The sequence below is a fragment of the Cylas formicarius genome, unplaced genomic scaffold (genome assembly GCF_029955315.1).
Source record: "Cylas formicarius isolate icCylForm1 unplaced genomic scaffold, icCylForm1.1 PGA_scaffold_7__23_contigs__length_41026272, whole genome shotgun sequence".
NCBI lineage: Eukaryota > Metazoa > Arthropoda > Insecta > Coleoptera > Brentidae > Cylas > Cylas formicarius.
In genome coordinates this window covers 13,850,851-13,871,325 of record NW_026844352.1, presented here as the reverse complement: position 1 = coordinate 13,871,325, position 20,475 = coordinate 13,850,851, and the positions used below count along the sequence as shown (strand labels likewise).

Genomic DNA, 20,475 nt, shown 5'->3' with positions numbered 1-20,475 from the left:
TATTTAAAAAAAGCTTTTGCTGTAAATCATCTTATTGTTATTTTCTGCATGGTGTAATTGGCAGCAGTTTTGATATTGTTGTTGGCACCTAATTTTCTACGCAATTAAGGAATGCCTCGCACAATCCGCTTTCAATACAAAATATTGCCTCTTGCACCAACGCCATCAAACCCATGAAAAGAGTTAAAATTTCAAGTTCAGTTTTTTAACTAATTATTCTATTAATTGGTATTGGGTATTCTAACAATCAGTTTTAATAGAGACAAAAAATTAGGTATTATAAAGCTTTCCTTGCGAAATAATTAATAACACTTAATCAAAAATTAAAATTGTTATTCAAAAATTAAAAGCGGTTTGTATAAGGTTAAACTTGAATTTGATCCATACCATGTGAACTCGACGCAAGGATAATATATAAACCAATGCATTTTTTTTAGAAATTTGATATGTTTTTGTGCGTGTTAGTAATTTCACACTCAGTTTTTTCATTTTTTTATTGGTACAATGTCCCAGCTGAAGGAATCAAGAATCTAAGACCAGAAGTCCTGCAAAAAATGTAGGCAAGGTTCTTCTAATTTCTCAGGAATTGCCTAGACTAAACCAGCTCTAGAAGTGGAATTAAACAAAATCCAGACAACAAGACAATGCGGATTCCGGAAAAGAACGTCTACTTTGGATGCGATCTCCCTTAAGAAGGGGTGTAGGGAAATATTAAGTGTGCTGGTAAAGCGAAAATGAATGAATTACAAGATCTTCAAATATTACAACAGATTATTTAGATCAAAGAGAGATTTTGATCATACAAGAAGGAAAGGAAAGTCACACCATCAAATACATTGTCAAATACATCAGTCACTGTTAGGAACTTCACTGTGGAATATATATTCTTACGACTTGATAAAATATGGTTGGAACCAAATTCACCAACTTTAGCTTCCGAAAACACTGAGGTACTTATTTTAAGCGGGCAAAGTAGTAATGAAGTTATATGAATAAGAGTACAAAACAGAAAATTGAGTCAACCTAGAAGAAAATATCTTCTTTGTAAGGGCCTAAACACAGCAAAGCAGGGTGTTTTATATGGACCGGTCCAATACACAATAAAGATAAAAACGTAACATATCATGTTAGAGGACATACAAAGAGTCGCTTACGATTATAGAACTATATCTCGTGCTGCTACACAAGTTGTCACTGGGGATCCGACAATTGACCTTGTCATAGAGGACCTACAACGAGACCCAGGAGGAAGAGAAAGGAATGGAGAGGCGCTGTAGAGTAGCACATGAGTTGGGAGACCTCGACCGCGGGTGAACCAAAACACTGATATCCAGTATAGACTAGCCTACCACATAACCCAACTACTTATAGGGCATGGATGCTAGAAAGCGTATACTAACAGAATAGGGAATACTGTCCATGAACTGCTGAACTGAACTGAACTGAAGAAGAGGATATCCCTGAACATACCCTAATAAAATTCCTAAGATGGGAAGTCCAAAGAAACACAATCGGTGAATCAGTTGGTATATCAAATCACTTGGTATATCATTGTAGGGCATAACACTAGCCGAAATAATACAAGGAATGCTGCACATTAGGAGCAGTGAGGTAAGTTACCCGAAGAGATTACAAACATCATGAGAACCAAGAGGTGCGTAATGCTGAGAAATCAGTGAGGATCAGGCACAATAGATATCGCAGTAGTGAAGCATTTCTTAATACATATGCGATCTCCGAAAGAGACACCATCCCGACACATCGTCGACAGTTAGAACATCAGGCGAGCTGTGTTTAAGGAGCAGATTTCCTAATCCGTCAGAAAAAAAAAAGGTGCAATCTGTCTGCTTCGTTATTTAAATTTTCTAGCAATTCTTTTGCACTAGTACTCTACGCAAAACCTCTCTATATCTTCTTGGACTTACTTTGTGTTTGTCTATGTGGATGTGCCTCAAAAAGGGATCGAACAACAACTTGTCGGGTTCGACGTTTACGGGGCTCTGCCTTCTGCCCCTGGAGCACATATTCCACTGTGGATTCATAAGGCCCCAATATGCTGGACCTGTAAAAAAACGGAGAACATATAAAACATATATCATTACCAAGCTTGATAACGCTTTCCAGTTTTTTCGATGTTGTGACATCCGATTATTATTATCGTCGAGTGTCCAGCATTTTTTCTAGTCGTTAGCAGAAAAGTTAGCAAATGCATATTACACTAAACCGGATTATTCCAGCAAATTAAGGAAAAAATCTAATAAATTATGACCTATAAATTGTTACCCTGTTCACGAAAAATGCTTAACAGGAAAGAATCTTCTGTCTTAATTGAATGGTTATTGACTTTTGAATAAGGGCAATATAGTTGAAAAAAATAAAATTAAATGAAAATGATGGTGTTCAGTGTTGTTATTATTAATGTGTTGCAAAGGTAAAAGATTATCTAAATGACTTACTCGGAAGATATCGCTCGCGTCATTAACGATTGCTATAAAAATTCGAAATGGTGTGTGGCGATCAAAGACCAATAAATAAACTTAGGAACAACCCGAAGTCAGCCGCACATCCACAACACCAACATTTCCCCTTTTACAACAATATAAACTTGCTTGGTTTCTTGCAAACTTGCACTAAATAGATCTATGCTAGTATCGCAGTATTACAACTCATATCACAGATTATTAGTACAATCAATATTATTATATTGATAAAATTAATAGTTAGAACCTAACAATGTTTTAAGATTCTAATAAAGTTACAATATCTGTACACTCAATTTCTGATCAGACTAGGTTTTAACATTTTCATATAAGCTGTAGGGCAACGAATTTTTTTTTGTAAAAGAATCAAAGAAGTTTAATAAATATGTGAGATCTTATGTTGATAAAATATTATTTATATCATTTTATTTATACCGCAACAAATTTTTATATTTATTAACGGAAATTGAAATGAACGCCAATGTTTTGCAACTTAAATTAGAGTAAATGTTCAAATAATCCCCCGTTTTGTTGCACGCATAACATACATCTTCTAAACACTGCTGCACTGGACTGTGTTAATATTTGCGAAGTAATACTGCAAACAGTTTCGGTACCGAGTTCTCCTTATGCTACAACGTTTCCATTGAACCTACTGTATACTTGATTTTTGAGTTGGCCCCATACAGAAAATTCATTGGGTATTATGTATGGGGATTTCGCAGGCCATCTGACTGGTCCCAGGTTGCCTATCGACCTGTTGGGAAATTCTGCATTTAAAAGGTTCGTAATAATCTGTGCCTGCGGCGGTGACGGTGTTCTTATGATTAAAGAGGCCAACAGTTAGTAAATCGGCACTCATCTGGCCAAAGGACTTTTAAGAAGAATAAACCACTGGCACAATGCTATTCTTCTAACAGTATCGCTATCCTGAAGTCACTGGCAAGGTCGTTCACCATAAGGACGCTTTAATATACTATTCGCTTTGGACCGAAAAACGCCTGTGATCAATTCCATCTGAGATAAATATGTCTTAGCTACCTCAATCAAACTTTGCACAACCAAATTTTCTTTATTTTCATCTGGAGGTTTGCCCTTTCACCTTAGCAAAAATCAAGTAGGTGACAAGACGCAAACATAGTTCTACCCGATTTATATATTTCCGGATATTTACTTGAATACATGTCTTCTGCTTTTGATTCGTTTCTACGGCAGAGAATAAAACATTTCAACATATCATGCCCATCACTATTTCAACACCAACTATTGACAATAGTTGTGAATCACCGTAGCGACATTAAGTCTACTATCCTGAAATCTTATTTTTGTATTTTTTTTGGATTTATCTTTACCAAACATAACTGTTTACGCATAGTTGAAAGACATGTTTAAAGGGGATTTTGAAAATGTACAAATTCAATATGGTGCCCGTAAGAAAAATAAAAGTTGACAGCTGCAGTATGCAACATAGAAAATTCCTAAACCCTTTTACCCATTTTGAACATTTCAGCTCCTGTAATTAGGAAAATGTTGTGGTTGGTTTTCGAAAAATGGAAATTTTCCTTTTTCATCCTGTATCCAGTAAGGGTATCGATTTTAAGTAAAACAAAGCTAGTCATCCCAATGGCAGAACCCAGAATCGCTAACACCGAAAAAAGGTCGTCAAGTTCGATCAAATACCGATGTGGCCCCCTGAGACTCTTTCCTGTTCCCAAAATTCATCGATTGATGATATAAAGAAAAAATCGCTGGAAGACCTCAAGGCTATACCAGAAAGCTCTTACCAGAAGTGCTTCGAGAATTGGAAAAAAACGTTGCCACAAGTGTATTATATCTAGTGAGATTTGTTTGAAGGGGACGAGATTAATTTTGATGAATAAATAAATAGGTTTTAATAAAAATTAGAAGTCGCCATACTTTTTGAACCCGCCTCGTATAAATAAATGTATTAGCGTTATCTAGCTAAACATTTTATTTTATTTAGGGCGATGTCACTAATCCAGAACGCTGCGTTTCCAAGAATTGCGGCGCAGTTATTCGGGTCGTGAGACACTAACATTTTGATGCATCATTAATCCAAACCTTTATTGCGACGAAATGAAGAAAATAAACAAGGCGTTAAGCAATAACCGGTTCGAAATGCGGCCACAAAACCTGCTGAAAATTGACTTTGCCCTCCTTAATTGAAATATTTATCGGTCGTAGATGTCTATAAAAATGGCGGGAGGATGACTCATATCTGCCCGAACAAATGCGGGGTGTTTAATTACGCGCAGAAAATTTACGAGCCTTGTATTGACAACTTTAACTGTTATGTACACCGTGTTCCACATTCCACATAAACTACCCGCTATGTTATTAGAAAATCTAGCAGGGATGGAAAAAAAATTTTAATACAAAAGTTTAACAGTTTCCTGAAATATTTAAAAGATAGTAGTTTTATGTATATAGAGTATGATGAATTCGCTGAAACAGAATCAACCTTAGGTGTTTAAATGAGTCACTCTATTTTTTTTCCAGTAAGTAAGTTCTGGCCCCCAAAGCGTCAAAATGGAATAAGCAACATATACGAGTTGTGTTCAAAAAGTAAGGTGACTTTTAAGTTTTATTAAAAATTATTTATTCATTTATCAAAATTTCATTCCCAAAACTTCTGAAAAAACTGCATGGCACGAGCCAACACATATGCGGACGTCTTCTCAGAACAGCTTGTACCACTTGTAAGTATTTTTATTGCTCAAAGTAGATTAACCATATGCCAGATATTTCAAGTGCTTTTTTTACAGCAAAAAATCGCGGAGCACATAAAACACTTCTAACGCTTCTGTCCCACAAAAAAAACAGTAAACAAGTAAACATGCAAACTGGCTGAAACTGTGAACACATATTAGGGGAATATGGACCAACATATGAAAAGAATATAGAAGATCGAATGTACGTAGCCCGCTCAAAATTGTTCTCAATCCCTTTTGCCGATGACCAGGTACTCATAGCTGGAGATAAAGATCATTCGAGGTACATGCTGCGAAAATTCCAACAGAAGTCTATGATAGCGGAGGAACCAGACCTGGATCACTGTGCAATAAGAACCTGCCGTTCTTTCAAATATCTTGGCGTCACACTTTTATTTTAAAAAATATTAAATAAATAAATATAAACTAAATAAATAAAATGTCTAACGTAATAGAACTTTATAGAAATGGTTTTATATTGATTACCTTCTCTAATTTTTCACCATCTAAAGCTCATTTATAGTTTAGTAGGTTCGAATTTTTGGAGTTAAGTTTTAATGTTTCTTTTCAGATTTTTGTAGCTTAAGGTATGACCAATGCGTTTTACTACACCTATTTCTTTTGGTTTTTGAGTTATGTACATAGTTTTACTGGTTAAAAAATTTTAGGTTTATATTAAGCAACTAGTTGAGAAGCCTTTAGGCACCTACGGCTTTTAATGGCTCGTTTTGAGAAGGAGACAAGTATTAATAAATAGTAAAGTTTTATCTTCCATAGTTGAAATTTTGAAATGAAAATAAAACATATGGATTAATGACACGACGTGATATAAAATTTTAACCCAGTAAATAGGAATTTTGAAAGATAATCACCACCGACACACACAACACACACAACAAAGTTCATGTCGTAGGTAACATTTTATATGTGGCTGAAGTTAGATTTATATTTGGATTCGGATTTGTGAATATTGCAGTGGGCCAGTTCATTATTTACGCCGGGAAAGTAAGCACGGAAGTATTGCAAGGAAACTCCCAAAAACTATATTCAATGTTGCTCAGAAAATTACCCCTGTTATGCTCGCATCACCCCAAATATTAATTTAATTAATATTTCGCAATCTCGAAAGAATCTGACTTCCCAGATGTTCAACCAGACCATTGAAGAAGCACTTCGGAGATTTTCAATACTCTCTGAAGTGGTTCTTCAATGGTGTATTGCTCAACCACCTTGAAACCGTCGGCAAGACATAAAACCACCTTCAATAATGAAAGGCCGTAAAATTCGTTTTATTTATTTTGGAATCTCAAAAAATTCTGACGCTGTCCCAGATATCGAATTAGATCATTGAAGAGCCACTTAGGATAGTTTTAAAATGATAAAGTGGTCAAGCACCTCGAAACGGTCGGGAAAATATAAAACTAACCCCAATAATGAAATGACCAAATATTCGTTTTATTAATTTCGGAATCTCAAAAAAACCTGACGTTGAGTAGTACATGATTTTGAACCTCTCCTAAGTAGCTCTTCAATAGCCTAATTCAATATCTGGGACAATTTCAGGTTTTTTTGAGATTCCGAAATAAATAAAACGAATATATGGTTATTTCATTATTGCTGGTAGTTTTATATCTTCCCGACCGTTTCAAGGTGGTTGAGTAGTACATCATTTTGAAGCTCTCCTAAGTCGCTCTTAAATGGTCTAATTCAATAACTGGGACAACGTCAGATTTTTTGCGATTGCTAAATAAATATATCAAACTTTTGGTTATTTCATAATTCTGGGTAGTTTTATATCTTCCCGACGGTTTCAATGTGGTTGGGTAATACATCGTTTTGAAGGTCTCCAATGTGACATTTTAATAGTCTAATTCAATATCTGGGACAACGTCAGATTTTTTTTTGAGATTGCGAAATAAATAAAACGAATATTTGGTCATTTCAATATTGGGGTAGTTTTATATCTTCCCTACCGTTTCAAGGTGGTTGAGTAGCACATGATTTGGCTCTTCAATGATCTAATTCGATATCTGGGACCACGCCAGATTTTTTTAAGATTCCGAAATAAATAAAACGAATTTTACGGCATTTCATTATTGAGGATGGTTTTATGTCTTGCTCACGGTTTCAAGGTGGTTCAGCAATATATCATTTTGAAGCTCTCCGAAGTGGCTCTTCAATGGTCTGGTTAGAGATTGCGAAATATTAATTAAATTATTATTTGGGGTGATGCGAGCGGAAAAGGGTTATTTTCTGAATAGCAACATTGAATTTTGTTTTTGGGAGTTCCCTTACAATATCTCCGTGCTTATTTTGCCGGCATTGTCACAGAAATACGTTTTTTTAATTTGGGGAAATAACGAACTGGTCCGCTGTAATATTCGTAAATCCGAATCCAAATGCAAATCTAACTTCCGCCACATGCGTGAAATTCTGCGTGAATTTTGTTTTAGTCGCGTGAAATCTAGTGTATTTTGAGTGGTAGAGGAAAGCCACCAAATAAGGAATAGTATCCTAATATGGAATACCTTAATTTCTCTAAGAATATAATTATGAAACGCAACACCATTTTCTGTTTTATTCGGTCAATTTACTACTAAGGCGTGTTTTGTTTTGTTGTCACCCAGAAAATTTTAAGGGTAAGAGTATTATCAGATATTATATATATACATAAGTGTTATACTATTTAGTATATCGATATTATGTTTAATACAACATTTTGTGATCTTCTGCTGAGACTGAAGTAGTATAAAAATCCAAATATGGAATTATTTAATTATGGAATATGCCATAATTAGGTTTTTATATTAAATTTTCCTTTAACAACTGATCTTCGCCGTATGGCCTACATGCTAGCGAAACAATTTGCAGAATCTCTTCGTAGAATCAGGTATGGCTGGAAAAAAGTAGGTAAAGTTATTTTTAAATACATCTTTTGCCAGAGCATTTGGACTTGATAAAGAAGAGTTTTACAATAATTTATTTGCAACGTGGATGAATCTGGCGTCACAATAGTCCAAAGTAAGATACCACAAATCATCGGTCACAAAGGTAAACATCAGATAGTTGCACTGAAATCAACAGAAAGAGGAGTTCTGTTGACAATAGTTGAATAGCATGAATGCTACTGATCATTTTGTGCCAATGAGAGGCTGTCTTCCAGGATCGACGAACGAACATCCTTAGAGACTGGTACTTTATAAGAGGTTTATTGATACTAGATTTCCACTATAATCTTACTCACAATATCGATGTAATAGATATTGCTAGGCAAAATAACGTGGACATAGTATCGTTACCTCCACATATGACTCACAAATTGCAGCCAAACATCAAGTCCATATGGTATTGCGAAGCTGTTTGGCAAATCCCGTTTAAGACTACAAACAGGCTAAATTGCTGCCAGCGGGTTCAAAATCACTGGACTATGGCCTTTAAATAAAAATGTGTTCAGTGATATGGACTTTATTGCTGCGCAACAAAATACTATAATACTGGAATCAAGATCTGAAATTGGCCAGGTTCTGATAGAAATCTCTGTACCAAAAAGAACTGCTAATCTACAACCTGAACCTGCACCCTCGACTTTCGGTCTTAACCGCAGCAGTTTGGGTTTGGTGTCTCAGCCATAAAGAATCAAAGAAAAGTATCTAACAGAGGAATAAAAGCTGCTGAAGCAACAGTCATCTTCACGCTACAAAAATGATTTAATAAATAATAATATGAAGAGACAATAAAAAGAAAGTAAGGCAAAAAATAAGAAGAAAACTGCGAAGAGGAATAAACAAACGAAGAAAAATAAGAATTGTTGTGAAGACGACTCTGTAGAACAGGACGTTATCCACTTTGATGAGGACAGTGAACATGTTGAGTTGATGGACCAATGGAATTAAGTATATCCGTTGAAGCAGAATGTTCAAGCCTTTTTTCCATGGATAAAAGTGGAGAAAACTGCATTAAATGTTTAATGTGTGGACTCTGGGCACATTATGATTGTGCTGGTAAAGAGTTTGATACTTGAATCTATGACTTTTGTAAGTGAATTAAGTAACTCTTTCATTTTTCACTATATGCTACTTTCATTTATTTGATCTCATAAATATTTATGTCATTTTTGTTATTGATATGATGCTTGCTATATACGGGTACCTATTCCATATTTGGTTATTTATTTGTGATTTTGGTTTTTGTGTTAGGTTTTAATTTGATAACTAATATACTTGATTGGAGGTTGTTAATTACGACATATTAATGAATGACTGATTAGTAATAATATTAAACCGTTTTAATTTCTATGAAGTTTTTTATAACCCTGAAACAAAATGGTATTCCATATTTTTTGACTTTCCTCTAATTTTTCGTTCGGGACTATCCAGATAATTTTATAAAACTTTTCGTTTCACTTTTTACCATTTCGCACATACTTGCAATATCTGCAGTAAAAGTATTTTTCCAGCGTTTGAAATAAAACTTGGTTCAAATTGCAAGTTTATTAGCCCGAATGAAAGTCCGCAAAGTTCCCCTAATTTGCGAGGCATAATTCCTGCCTTCGGTGGCGTGCGATGGACAAAAGTTAAACACGACATCAAATTAGTGCAACTCTAGCAACTTGTCGCAGAAATCCCATAGAAATTCCTGTAGCGGCGTCTCCGTGGGGGCCTTGCCGGGGAGAAAGCGCGAAACAATAGTGCCGAAGTTGAATTAGTTGCCCCGTTCGGGCTGGGAATTCTGAACGGCGACTCAAGTAAAAAGTAGAAGAAAGCGAAGTAAATGGCAAGAGCAAGGGGTTACGATATTACACGTGCAGCATTCTGAATAAGTCGGACTAACTTTCGCTTCGACTTTTATATGGCAATAAGTTCGCGCAAACAACTAAAACGCTAGTTAAGCTTAATCATTGCTTACATCCACAAAGAGAGATGTATATTTTCAATAAACATTTCAATGAACTACTTCATTGATTGTTTAGCGCGCTTTCCAATTATTGCTGAACATACCGCGAGATAAGTTGGCCCGCTTGAAATCTGGTGTTCAGTATCAACCTTTTTTTTTCGAAGGGGTGAAATCTTCATAGGACACCTGGCCGATGATGTTGTTCAGGTAGGGTCGGACTTTTTCCGACTAGGAACACCCCTTCTCTTCTTTCCCTGTTTCCATTCCCGGAATCACATGCAAGTATCGCATCGGGTCCGAGAGTTGTCTGCTCTGTACCTGTTCTGTGCCCTTATTCCACCCATCCTGTTCTTTTTTGGACATGATTTTGGATATATATGTTGTAATCGCTCGGTTCAACTCTTTGTTGTATGTTTTAAGAAACTTTTTCCTGGTCAGTGCGTTTCGCAGGGTGTGAAATTCTTTGTCCCTGCCAGTATGAACAGTCAGTGGTTGGACTCTTCTTAATCCGTTTAGTACACTGCCCGAAGCTTCCATATCCAGACAGGAACTGGGAAACGAAATTGTCTGGGACTCCTAAGCTTTTCTCCATCGGATACTAATGTCCTAGTCCATGCTCCGTGGCTATCAGTAAATTAAAAAAAAACTAAGTATCGTTTAGCCTATAGTTGAATTAATTGATACGATTTATATCCTGGATGAAGCATTGTTGTCAGTAAGACTTAACAAGGTCAAATACACTAGACAATCTCTTCAGTACTATTTACAATCTTCTAGATTCCTCCTGCGTTGGTTGTTTATAAATCAGACTTGCCGACATTTCGAATCATCCTGTTTGCTTCTTCAGACCTAAAATGAAACTGGGTTCTACTCTGTACCTGCTTATATATTGGTTTAGGGGGGCAGAGCTAAAGGATGTAATAAATTCTCGGAGTTTTCCCTGGTGAAAGAATTGACTACATGGAGGGATTTTCGTTTTATCGAATAGGATCTGATGTCTGGCTCCATAATTGTGTTCGGTAACTGCTGATGGATTTATTTGTCGTAGTCTTAAGGGTCTTTTATGTTCCTTGAGCCCAGTAGATATTCTTTGCCAGGTTTCTCTAATGTATTCTTTGCCGCATATGCATGGAATGCTGTAAACCCCTAGTTGAGATACCGGAATATTGCCTTTGAAGGATCAAAGATGTTGAACAGATAGTAAATCTGGTTTTGACCTTATTAGTATTTACTTTTTAAGAACTTTTGTAAATGTAAAGAAGGACAACATTTTTTTTAGTTTTATTAACCTTGGTATATATTATTTTTATATATATATTTTTTATATATATATTTTTATATATATATATTATTATTATATATTATTATTATATATATATATATATATATATATATATATATATATATATATATATATATATATATATATATATATATATATATATATATATATATATATATATATATATATATATGGATGGAAAAATGTGATGACACTATATTCCGGGATATCATCCGTTCGCTCGTTGAACTCCGACTGGAATCCTGCATCCGACTGGAATCCTGCAAATCTTGCATCCGACTGGACACTTGGAACACACTGTCTATAGAAAACCAACACACACTAATAGATATCTGAACGCTAAATCTCATCACCACCCATCACAGATACAGGCAGTGGCAAATACATTAATTGCTCGGTCCTTCAGGCTCACAAACGAGAGGAACAGAGATAAAGAACTGAAGAAAATTAGTACCTGTCTTCAACAAAACGGATACCAAAGGCGCACCATCAACAAGGCAATCAATAAACAACAACAGCCGCAGCAGAGAGTGCAGGACGAGACCCAACGAAGATCGATCGCTGTCCTGCCATACATCAAGGGGGTTACTGACAAAATCGGCCGAATATTACGGAAACACGACATATCAACGGCATGCAAACCTGACCATACCATCGGAGCAATACTAAGAAACCCAAAACAAAAAATTACTCTGGAAAACCAAGGAGTATACAGTGTAGCATGCGGATCGTGCAGCCTGACGTATGTGGGACAGACCAACAGAAGGATTTCAGCCAGGCTCGAGGAACATCGTTTAGCCATAAGAAACAAACAAACAACATCTGCTTTGTTTCAGCACCAACATCAGACAGGCCATAAAATTGATTTCGGCACTTGCAAACAAATAGCTAATATTCCTGATTTTAGGACTAGGATTATACGAGAGACCATCGAAATAGAAAAGTCCGGACACCTCAATACGAGAGACGACGCTCTGCATTTATCCAACACGTGGAGAACGATAATCAAACAGCAGAGCGATGCGCAGCAGCCAACGGGGACATCGCAACTATATATATATATATATATATATATATATATATATATATATATATATATATATATATATATATATATATATATATATATATATATATATATATATGGATGGAAAAATGTGATGACACTATATTCCGGGATATCATCCGTTCGCTCGTTGAACTCCGACTGGAATCCTGCATCCGACTGGAATCCTGCAAATCTTGCATCCGACTGGAATCCTGCAGACGTTTCGCCAAAATCTCACTTGGCATCTTCAATGCTCGCGCTCCGAAAACACTTCGAACACTATATATATATATATATATATATATATATATATATATATATATATATATATATATATATATATATATAGTTGCGATGTCCCCGTTGGCTGCTGCGCATCGCTCTGCTGTTTGATTATCGTTCTCCACGTGTTGGATAAATGCAGAGCGTCGTCTCTCGTATTGAGGTGTCCGGACTTTTCTATTTCGATGGCCTCTCGTATAATCCTAGTCCTAAAATCAGGAATATTAGCTATTTGTTTGCAAGTGCCGAAATCAATTTTATGGCCTGTCTGATGTTGGTGCTGAAACAAAGCAGATGTTGTTTGTTTGTTTCTTATGGCTAAACGATGTTCCTCGAGCCTGGCTGAAATCCTTCTGTTGGTCTGTCCCACATACGTCAGGCTGCACGATCCGCATGCTACACTGTATACTCCTTGGTTTTCCAGAGTAATTTTTTGTTTTGGGTTTCTTAGTATTGCTCCGATGGTATGGTCAGGTTTGCATGCCGTTGATATGTCGTGTTTCCGTAATATTCGGCCGATTTTGTCAGTAACCCCCTTGATGTATGGCAGGACAGCGATCGATCTTCGTTGGGTCTCGTCCTGCACTCTCTGCTGCGGCTGTTGTTGTTTATTGATTGCCTTGTTGATGGTGCGCCTTTGGTATCCGTTTTGTTGAAGACAGGTACTAATTTTCTTCAGTTCTTTATCTCTGTTCCTCTCGTTTGTGAGCCTGAAGGACCGAGCAATTAATGTATTTGCCACTGCCTGTATCTGTGATGGGTGGTGATGAGATTTAGCGTTCAGATATCTATTAGTGTGTGTTGGTTTTCTATAGACAGTGTGTTCCAAGTGTCCATCTTCGGTCCTTGTGATGTGCACATCTAAAAAGGGCAGACTGTTATCCTCTTCAAGTTCTATTGTAAATTGAATCCTTGGGTGAATGGAATTCACATGATCTAGGAATTTCAAAAGCTCCTCCTTGCCAAAAGGCCATACAACAAATACGTCATCAACGTATCTTGTCCATAGTTTTGGCTTCAGATTTGCCTTCTCTATTGCTTTCTTTTCGAAGTAAATCATGAAGAGGTTGGCAATCACAGGTGAGAGAGATGATCCCATTGCTGCTCCATTATATATATATATATATATATATATATATATATATATATATATATATATATATATATATATATATATATATATATATATATATATATATATATATATATATATATATATATATATATATATATATATATATATATAATATATATATATATATATATATATATATATATACTATATATATATATATATATATTATATATATATATATATATATATATATATATATATATATATATATATATATATATATATATATATATATATATATATATATATATATATATATATATATATATATATATATAATATATATATATATATATATATATATATATATATATATATATATATATATATATATATATATATATATATATATATATATATATATATATATATATATATATATATATATATATATATATATTTATATATATACACATATATATATATATATATATATATATATATATATATATATATATATATATATATATATATATATATATATATATATATATATATATATATATATTTTATATTTCACTTTTCAAAAATAACTTTTTAAAAAAATATATTTATTAACTTTAAATTAAAATAAAAATCAAAATGAAATTGGACGTAATAACCTCGTGACGAGAGAATGTTATTAGACCGTTAAAATCAAACTAAAAATGGACATAATAACCTCGTGATGAGAGAATGTTATCAGACCGTTAAAATCAAACTAAAAATGGACATAATAACCTCGTGATGAGAGAATGTTATCAGACAACGTTTTACAATAGAAATTCGTATTTATAATAAATTTATGCTGACGTTGACGGGGTCGACGGCTGCGGATGTTGCGACATATCGTTGACACGACGTTTTCGCAATCGTTGCACTCTTGCAGGTCGGTGGCATTTAACCCATGTGGACAATAGGATTTCCGGATATAACAGCTCCCCCATTAAGTGAAAAGGTGGAGCCTAGCTGCAGCTTTTCGTAGACTAATTAAAGCGTAGCTTCTCGGTCAGTTACTTCTGGGTGGATGCTAGTCCGTCTTTTCGGAGTTAGTGATTTGAGTTGCATCGGGAGCAGGGGTCTTCGACTTGGCTTCGGAGGTTGTTGGGGATCGTTACCATCGGCGATGCTGAGTATTGTCGGTTTCTTTCTCCGGCATTTGCAAATGAAACAGCAAAGTATTAGTTTCAGGGGTTTCAACTCTGGGGGTTGAAACTGGAATTTGAGAACAGCAATCATATGGAATCTTAACGGCGTGGCTCTTGTAGGTCACGTTCTTATATTCTTCGACACAGTGTTTAGCTCGTACTCTGGAGCTTCCAATAAATGCACTCGAATTTGTTTGCAGCTTTTTAGATCTTCAGGTATTACATAGAGTAAAGAATCGTCATCACGCGCAAAATATTTTATTATTGTTGCAATTATATGAAATAAACGTGTTCGATTGTCCAAAATTGGAATAGGTAAAACACGATGCAATGTGTATATTTTAGGTTCTATTAAGGGAATTCTTGATACAAAAACAATTTTATTTTCAGTTTGAAATGCTTCTAGCTCCATAATATCTACGTACCTTGCAATGCTCGAAGTATAGGGTGGTAGTGATAAATTATTTTTTTTTTGTCAAGGATTTTGAAATTTCCTGAAGAGAAATGACTAAATCTCGTGGGTAAATAATAGAGCAATGTAAAACTTTGATTCGTGTGAACGTGATTGCGTTTAATATATCGCTGAGAATATATCGCTGAGGTAAGACTCTAGGTATACATAACCTTCCGTAAAGCTTTCGCAAAGATTAAGTGTTTTAATTTGACATTCGTAAAATGCTACGGTGTCCGAAATATCATAGAGAGATTTTTAAATTTGAGTTAGATCTTGATTAAAAGTTTCTTCGTCGATTCGGAGAGTTTAAATTGTAGAATTAAAAGATTTTGTTACTTTATTTATACATTCATTAAAGTATTCGCCGTCTGTAGAGTCTAGGTTTCCGGTAATTAATTTAAAAATAGTTCTTACACCGTTAATTAAACCGCGTTTAGTTCTAAAATTAAAATTTTCAGTGTTGATAGTAATTTCTGAAAATTTCTCTTCGACTGAGTCAGCAATTATAGTTAGAAGACTAAAATGAGTTTGGATACTTGTTTTTAAGGCTGTCGTACGAGGAAAAGAATCGTCTAACATTTTTTGTGAGAGAGGAAAGTATTTTGTTATTATGTCGTATGGTTTCTCGCAGAGGTTTTAGTTTTTTTTTATAAACTAGCAGCTTCCATTTGTTGTTGGATACTTTTAGACTACTTTCTTCATGGTATAAGATGCCTACTGTATTATTTACTGGAGTAATGAGGATTTGGGGTGCGACCGTAGAGATCAGTCCCAAGATCTTGAAAGAAATTTGATTTAATCGTAATAAGGTTTAAACTTGTCAAAATTAAATTTTGAAACTTGTTCGGTAGCTAAATTTTTGACAGTGGCTGAAGTTTCAAATACTTCAAGAATTTCATACGGACCGTTAAATTTATTCTGAGCTTTATCGTTAATTTGAGTTTCCTTAACATAAACTTTATCTCCTACATCATATTTAGTCATATTTCTAGATATTGCTTGATCAAATCTTACTTTGGATTTTTGTTTTTGTTGATCAGTGCGGGTACGCGCGACTCTGTAATAATGCTGCATGCGATTATTTAGGTCTCGGATGTATTTGGTGATGAGTTGTTCTTCATTATACAGAATTTCTGGAGGCCTACTAGAAGTGTGCCCAAATATTAGTTCATAAGGGGAAAAACCATGCGTTTTATTCTTTGTGTTGTTGTAGCAGATTATTGCGTATGGAAGAGCATGAAAAGGGTGTTCTTTTGGATTTTCGGCTTTATGAGCTCGGATCATTTCTGTGAGCGTGGCATGGAATCTTTCTAGTGATCCATTAGATTGTGGGTGGCTAACGCTGGAGAAAGTTAACTTTATATCGTACAAAAGACAAAGATCTTTGACGAGGGAGTTATCAAATTCCCGGCCATGGTCACAATGTATTCTAAGAGGAGTTCCAAAATGTTGGAAGTAGAGAAGAAGGGTAGTAACGACTGTAGAAGCTTTTTTGTCTTTTATTGGATATGCCTGGGTGAATTTTGTGAGTTCGTCTCTTATGGTAAGGGCGTAATTACGAACTGGGAATTCGAAAATATCGATGTTAATGCGCTCAAAAGGAGTTTTAGGAGTTTCTGTGATAACTAATGGTGTGTTGAGGTTTTTACGATAGATCTTGACTTTTTGACATATTTCGCACTTTCTAATATAGTTTTCGACATCTTTGGTCAAGGTTGGCCAATTGTATTTTTGCTTTATGCGCTTAACTGTTTCGTTGATTCCGCGATGTAAATTATTTTTTCCTGAATGGTATTGGTCTAAAATGATAGGGATTTCGTCTTGATCGGGAGTTCGAACTATATCTTGGCAGATTCTTAGTTTTATATCCTTTTCGGAAAATATAAAGGAGAATACTTCTAATATTGGAAGTTGTAAATTATTTTCAATACAATACAGTTTTGAAAGATCAAAGTCATTTTTAGCTGTGAATAAAATATAGAATAAATGTTGAACTACAGTTTCATTGTCATACGGAAGAGGGATTATATAATATTTCCTGCCTTTGACGGTTTTGCTAGAAAAAATGTTAATTTTATTAAACGTAAAATTTATATCTTCTTCAAAAATATCGTCCATTATTTTGTTATGCAAATCATCAAGTTTTGATTGCCAAAAGAAAGTGACAATATCTTTGTGGTTTTTGTCGAGAAGTTGCGAATTAGAGGTTTCTATTTTGGAATAATCTATAAGGGATGTGGTTTTGTGAAGGTATGCGAAGTTGTTGTATTCTTCTGTAACTTCCGCTGTGTCGTCTTCGATATCTGAATTATTAGAATTGTCATCGTGAACGATTTCTTCTTTACTTGTGGATGGTCGGTTGTGAATGTCATCGTTATTAGGTGCAAGGATAAAAATTTTCTTTTGGAGATCGACGCAATCTTGAATATGGTTAATTTTAACACGGGATAAAGCGTCTGCGTTTTTATTTTTTTTACCGGGCTTATACACAATGGTATAGTCGTATTCTTCAAGCTTAAGACGCCATCGAGCTAAACGACTACCAGGATCATTTATCGAAAATAGCCAAGTTAAAGGACGATGATCAGTAACGAGAGTAAATTTTCTTCCGAACAGATAAGGGCGGAAGTGTTTAACTGCCCATACTATAGCGAGAAGTTCCCGTTCTATAGTTGAATATTTCGTCTCTGCACTACATAGAGTTCTAGAGGCATATGCTATGGGAAGGTCTTTTCCAATGGGACCTTGTGAAAGAACTGCACCAATGGCAAATGCACTGGCATCGGTGGTTAGGACAAAAGTTTCCTCGAAATTTGGATAAATGAGTATTGGGTCACGTATTAGAGCGTTTTTAAGCTCATTAAATGAATTTTTGCATTCTGAATTGAATACGAAGGGTGTGTCTTTTTGGAGAAGTCTAGTTAAAGGTTTTGAGATCTTAGCGAAATTGGGAATAAAACGTCGGTAGTAACCGGCTAAACCAAGGAAGGATTTAATGTCTTTTGGTGATTTTGGTTCTGAAATTTTTTGAATAGCGTCTATTTTCTCAGGGTTGGGTTTGACTCCATCTGGGGTCACGAGATGCCCTAAATAAGCTACTTCCTTTCGAAGAAATTCACACTTGTCAGGTTGGAGTTTGAGGTTTGCACCACGAAGGCGTTTGAAGACATCAGTTAACCTTTGTATATGTTCGTGTATGGTAGCGGAATAAACGATAATATCGTCCATGTAAACGAGACATCGTTCGTTTTGAAGACCTAAGAGAATGTTGTCCATGACACGTTGGAAAGTGGATGGAGAATTTTTTAGTCCGAAGGGTAAACGGAGAAATTCAAAATGACCATTTTCAACTGAAAATGCAGTTTTAGCAACGTCCTTGGGATCAATTTCAATTTGGTGAAACCCAGAGGCTAGGTCCAAAGTAGTGAAATATTGACATCTGCCTAACTGGTCTAAGAGATCGGAAATATTGGGAAGAGGGTATTTATCGTCGACAGAGACTTCATTTAGTTTGCGATAGTCGATGACTACGCGCCATTTTTGTTTCATAGAAGCGTCTAATTTTTTTGGGACAACCCAAACAGGGGAAGACCATGGAGAAGTGGAAGGTCGAATGATTCCTTGTTCGAGCATTTTGTTGATTTGTGACTTTACTTCTTGTTTGTGGACATGTGGGTACCTATATGATTTTGTAAAAATCGGTCTGGCGGTGTTCGTTTCAATAGTATGTTTAATTTCATTAGTAAAACTTAAATGATCTCCTTCTAAATAGAATATATCAGAAAAATCAAGACATAATTGTGTTATTAATTCTTTTTCTTCTTCGTTTAAATGATCGGTACGTAACTGGGATTGAATTATACCGCGCCTATCAACAGGTTGAGGATTTAAATTGAAAATATTATTTATTTCTTTTTCGTTAGGATTTGTATTAAAAGGTTCGATAGATAAATTTGAAAAATCTATAGTTTTTGGGATTGCATTAGCGTTAATAACAGTAGTAAAAAATTCACCTTTGTTATTTACTTTAACTAAAGCATTAGGTAACCTAACTTTTTCGCATTCTTGAGAGTGGAGAATAGCGTCTGTGTTTGTTAAACTACATTTTAATTTGAAAATTCTTTCGGTCCTAGGTTCGATTGAAATTCGATTTTGAATATTTTGTTCAGGTTTTTTACAAATTTTGGGAAGAACAGATTCGTGTCCTACTTTATGCAAAGGCATTGTTTTGAAATTCGTTATAAGTTTTTTGGACTTTAAATCGATTATACATTGGTAGCGATCAAGAAAATCTAAACCGAGAATTCCGTCAAATTCGATATCAAGATCGTAAAGATATACTTTATGTTTGTCGTTATCGGTGAATGGAATAAGTGTGGATTCTTTAATAAAAAGTGTTTGATTTGTTATACCTTGGATGGTAATATTTTCCTTAACTCGTGTTCTGTAATTTTCAGCGGTTTTATATTTAAAGATAGAAATACCTGCGCCTGTATCTATTAATATTTTGAATTTTTGCGTAGCGTCAAAAATATAGTATAAATTTTTAGAATTTACCGTAAGAAGAGGGTTTAACAGAAGTTCTGTTCTGGAAAGTTTAGATTGGGATTCATGTTGTCTAAATTCAGGGTTTGAATTTGGGAATTGATTTCGAAAATCGGGTCTGGAGACATTTCGTCTGGTGGGATATCGTAAGGGCTTTCTTGAAAATCCTGCTCTGGTTCGCAGTTTTCTGGATGGTTAGAATAATGATTTTGAAGTTCATTATCTTCTTGAAGAGTGTAATTTTCATGTGAAAATTCCTGGGAATTTCCGGAATAACCGTCGATGTAGATCGGGTTTGAGTTTACATGATGAGTTCGCTGCGGGTTTGGATTCATAAAATGTGGCTTAGGATAAGAGTTTGAAGATTTCATCGGTATTTGATTCGAGTTGTTCCTAATGTTGCTTTGTTGGAACCAATTAGAAGGTCGCTGTGGATATTGCGAAAAATTTGGTTTGACATGCTGATGCGTACTTCT

At 35.0% G+C, this 20,475-nt stretch overlaps 1 protein-coding gene across 2 annotated transcripts in view; it reads right to left on the bottom strand.

The window, feature by feature from the left end:
• Positions 1-20,475, bottom strand: part of LOC132705316 (carbonic anhydrase-related protein 10) — a 544,428-nt gene that overhangs the window by 223,506 nt on the left and 300,447 nt on the right. For both annotated transcript variants that reach the window (XM_060675835.1, XM_060675836.1), the window contains exon 3: positions 1,926-2,062. In XM_060675835.1, the coding sequence (XP_060531818.1) occupies positions 1,926-2,062 (137 nt within the window). The remainder of the gene's footprint in view (positions 1-1,925; positions 2,063-20,475) is intronic.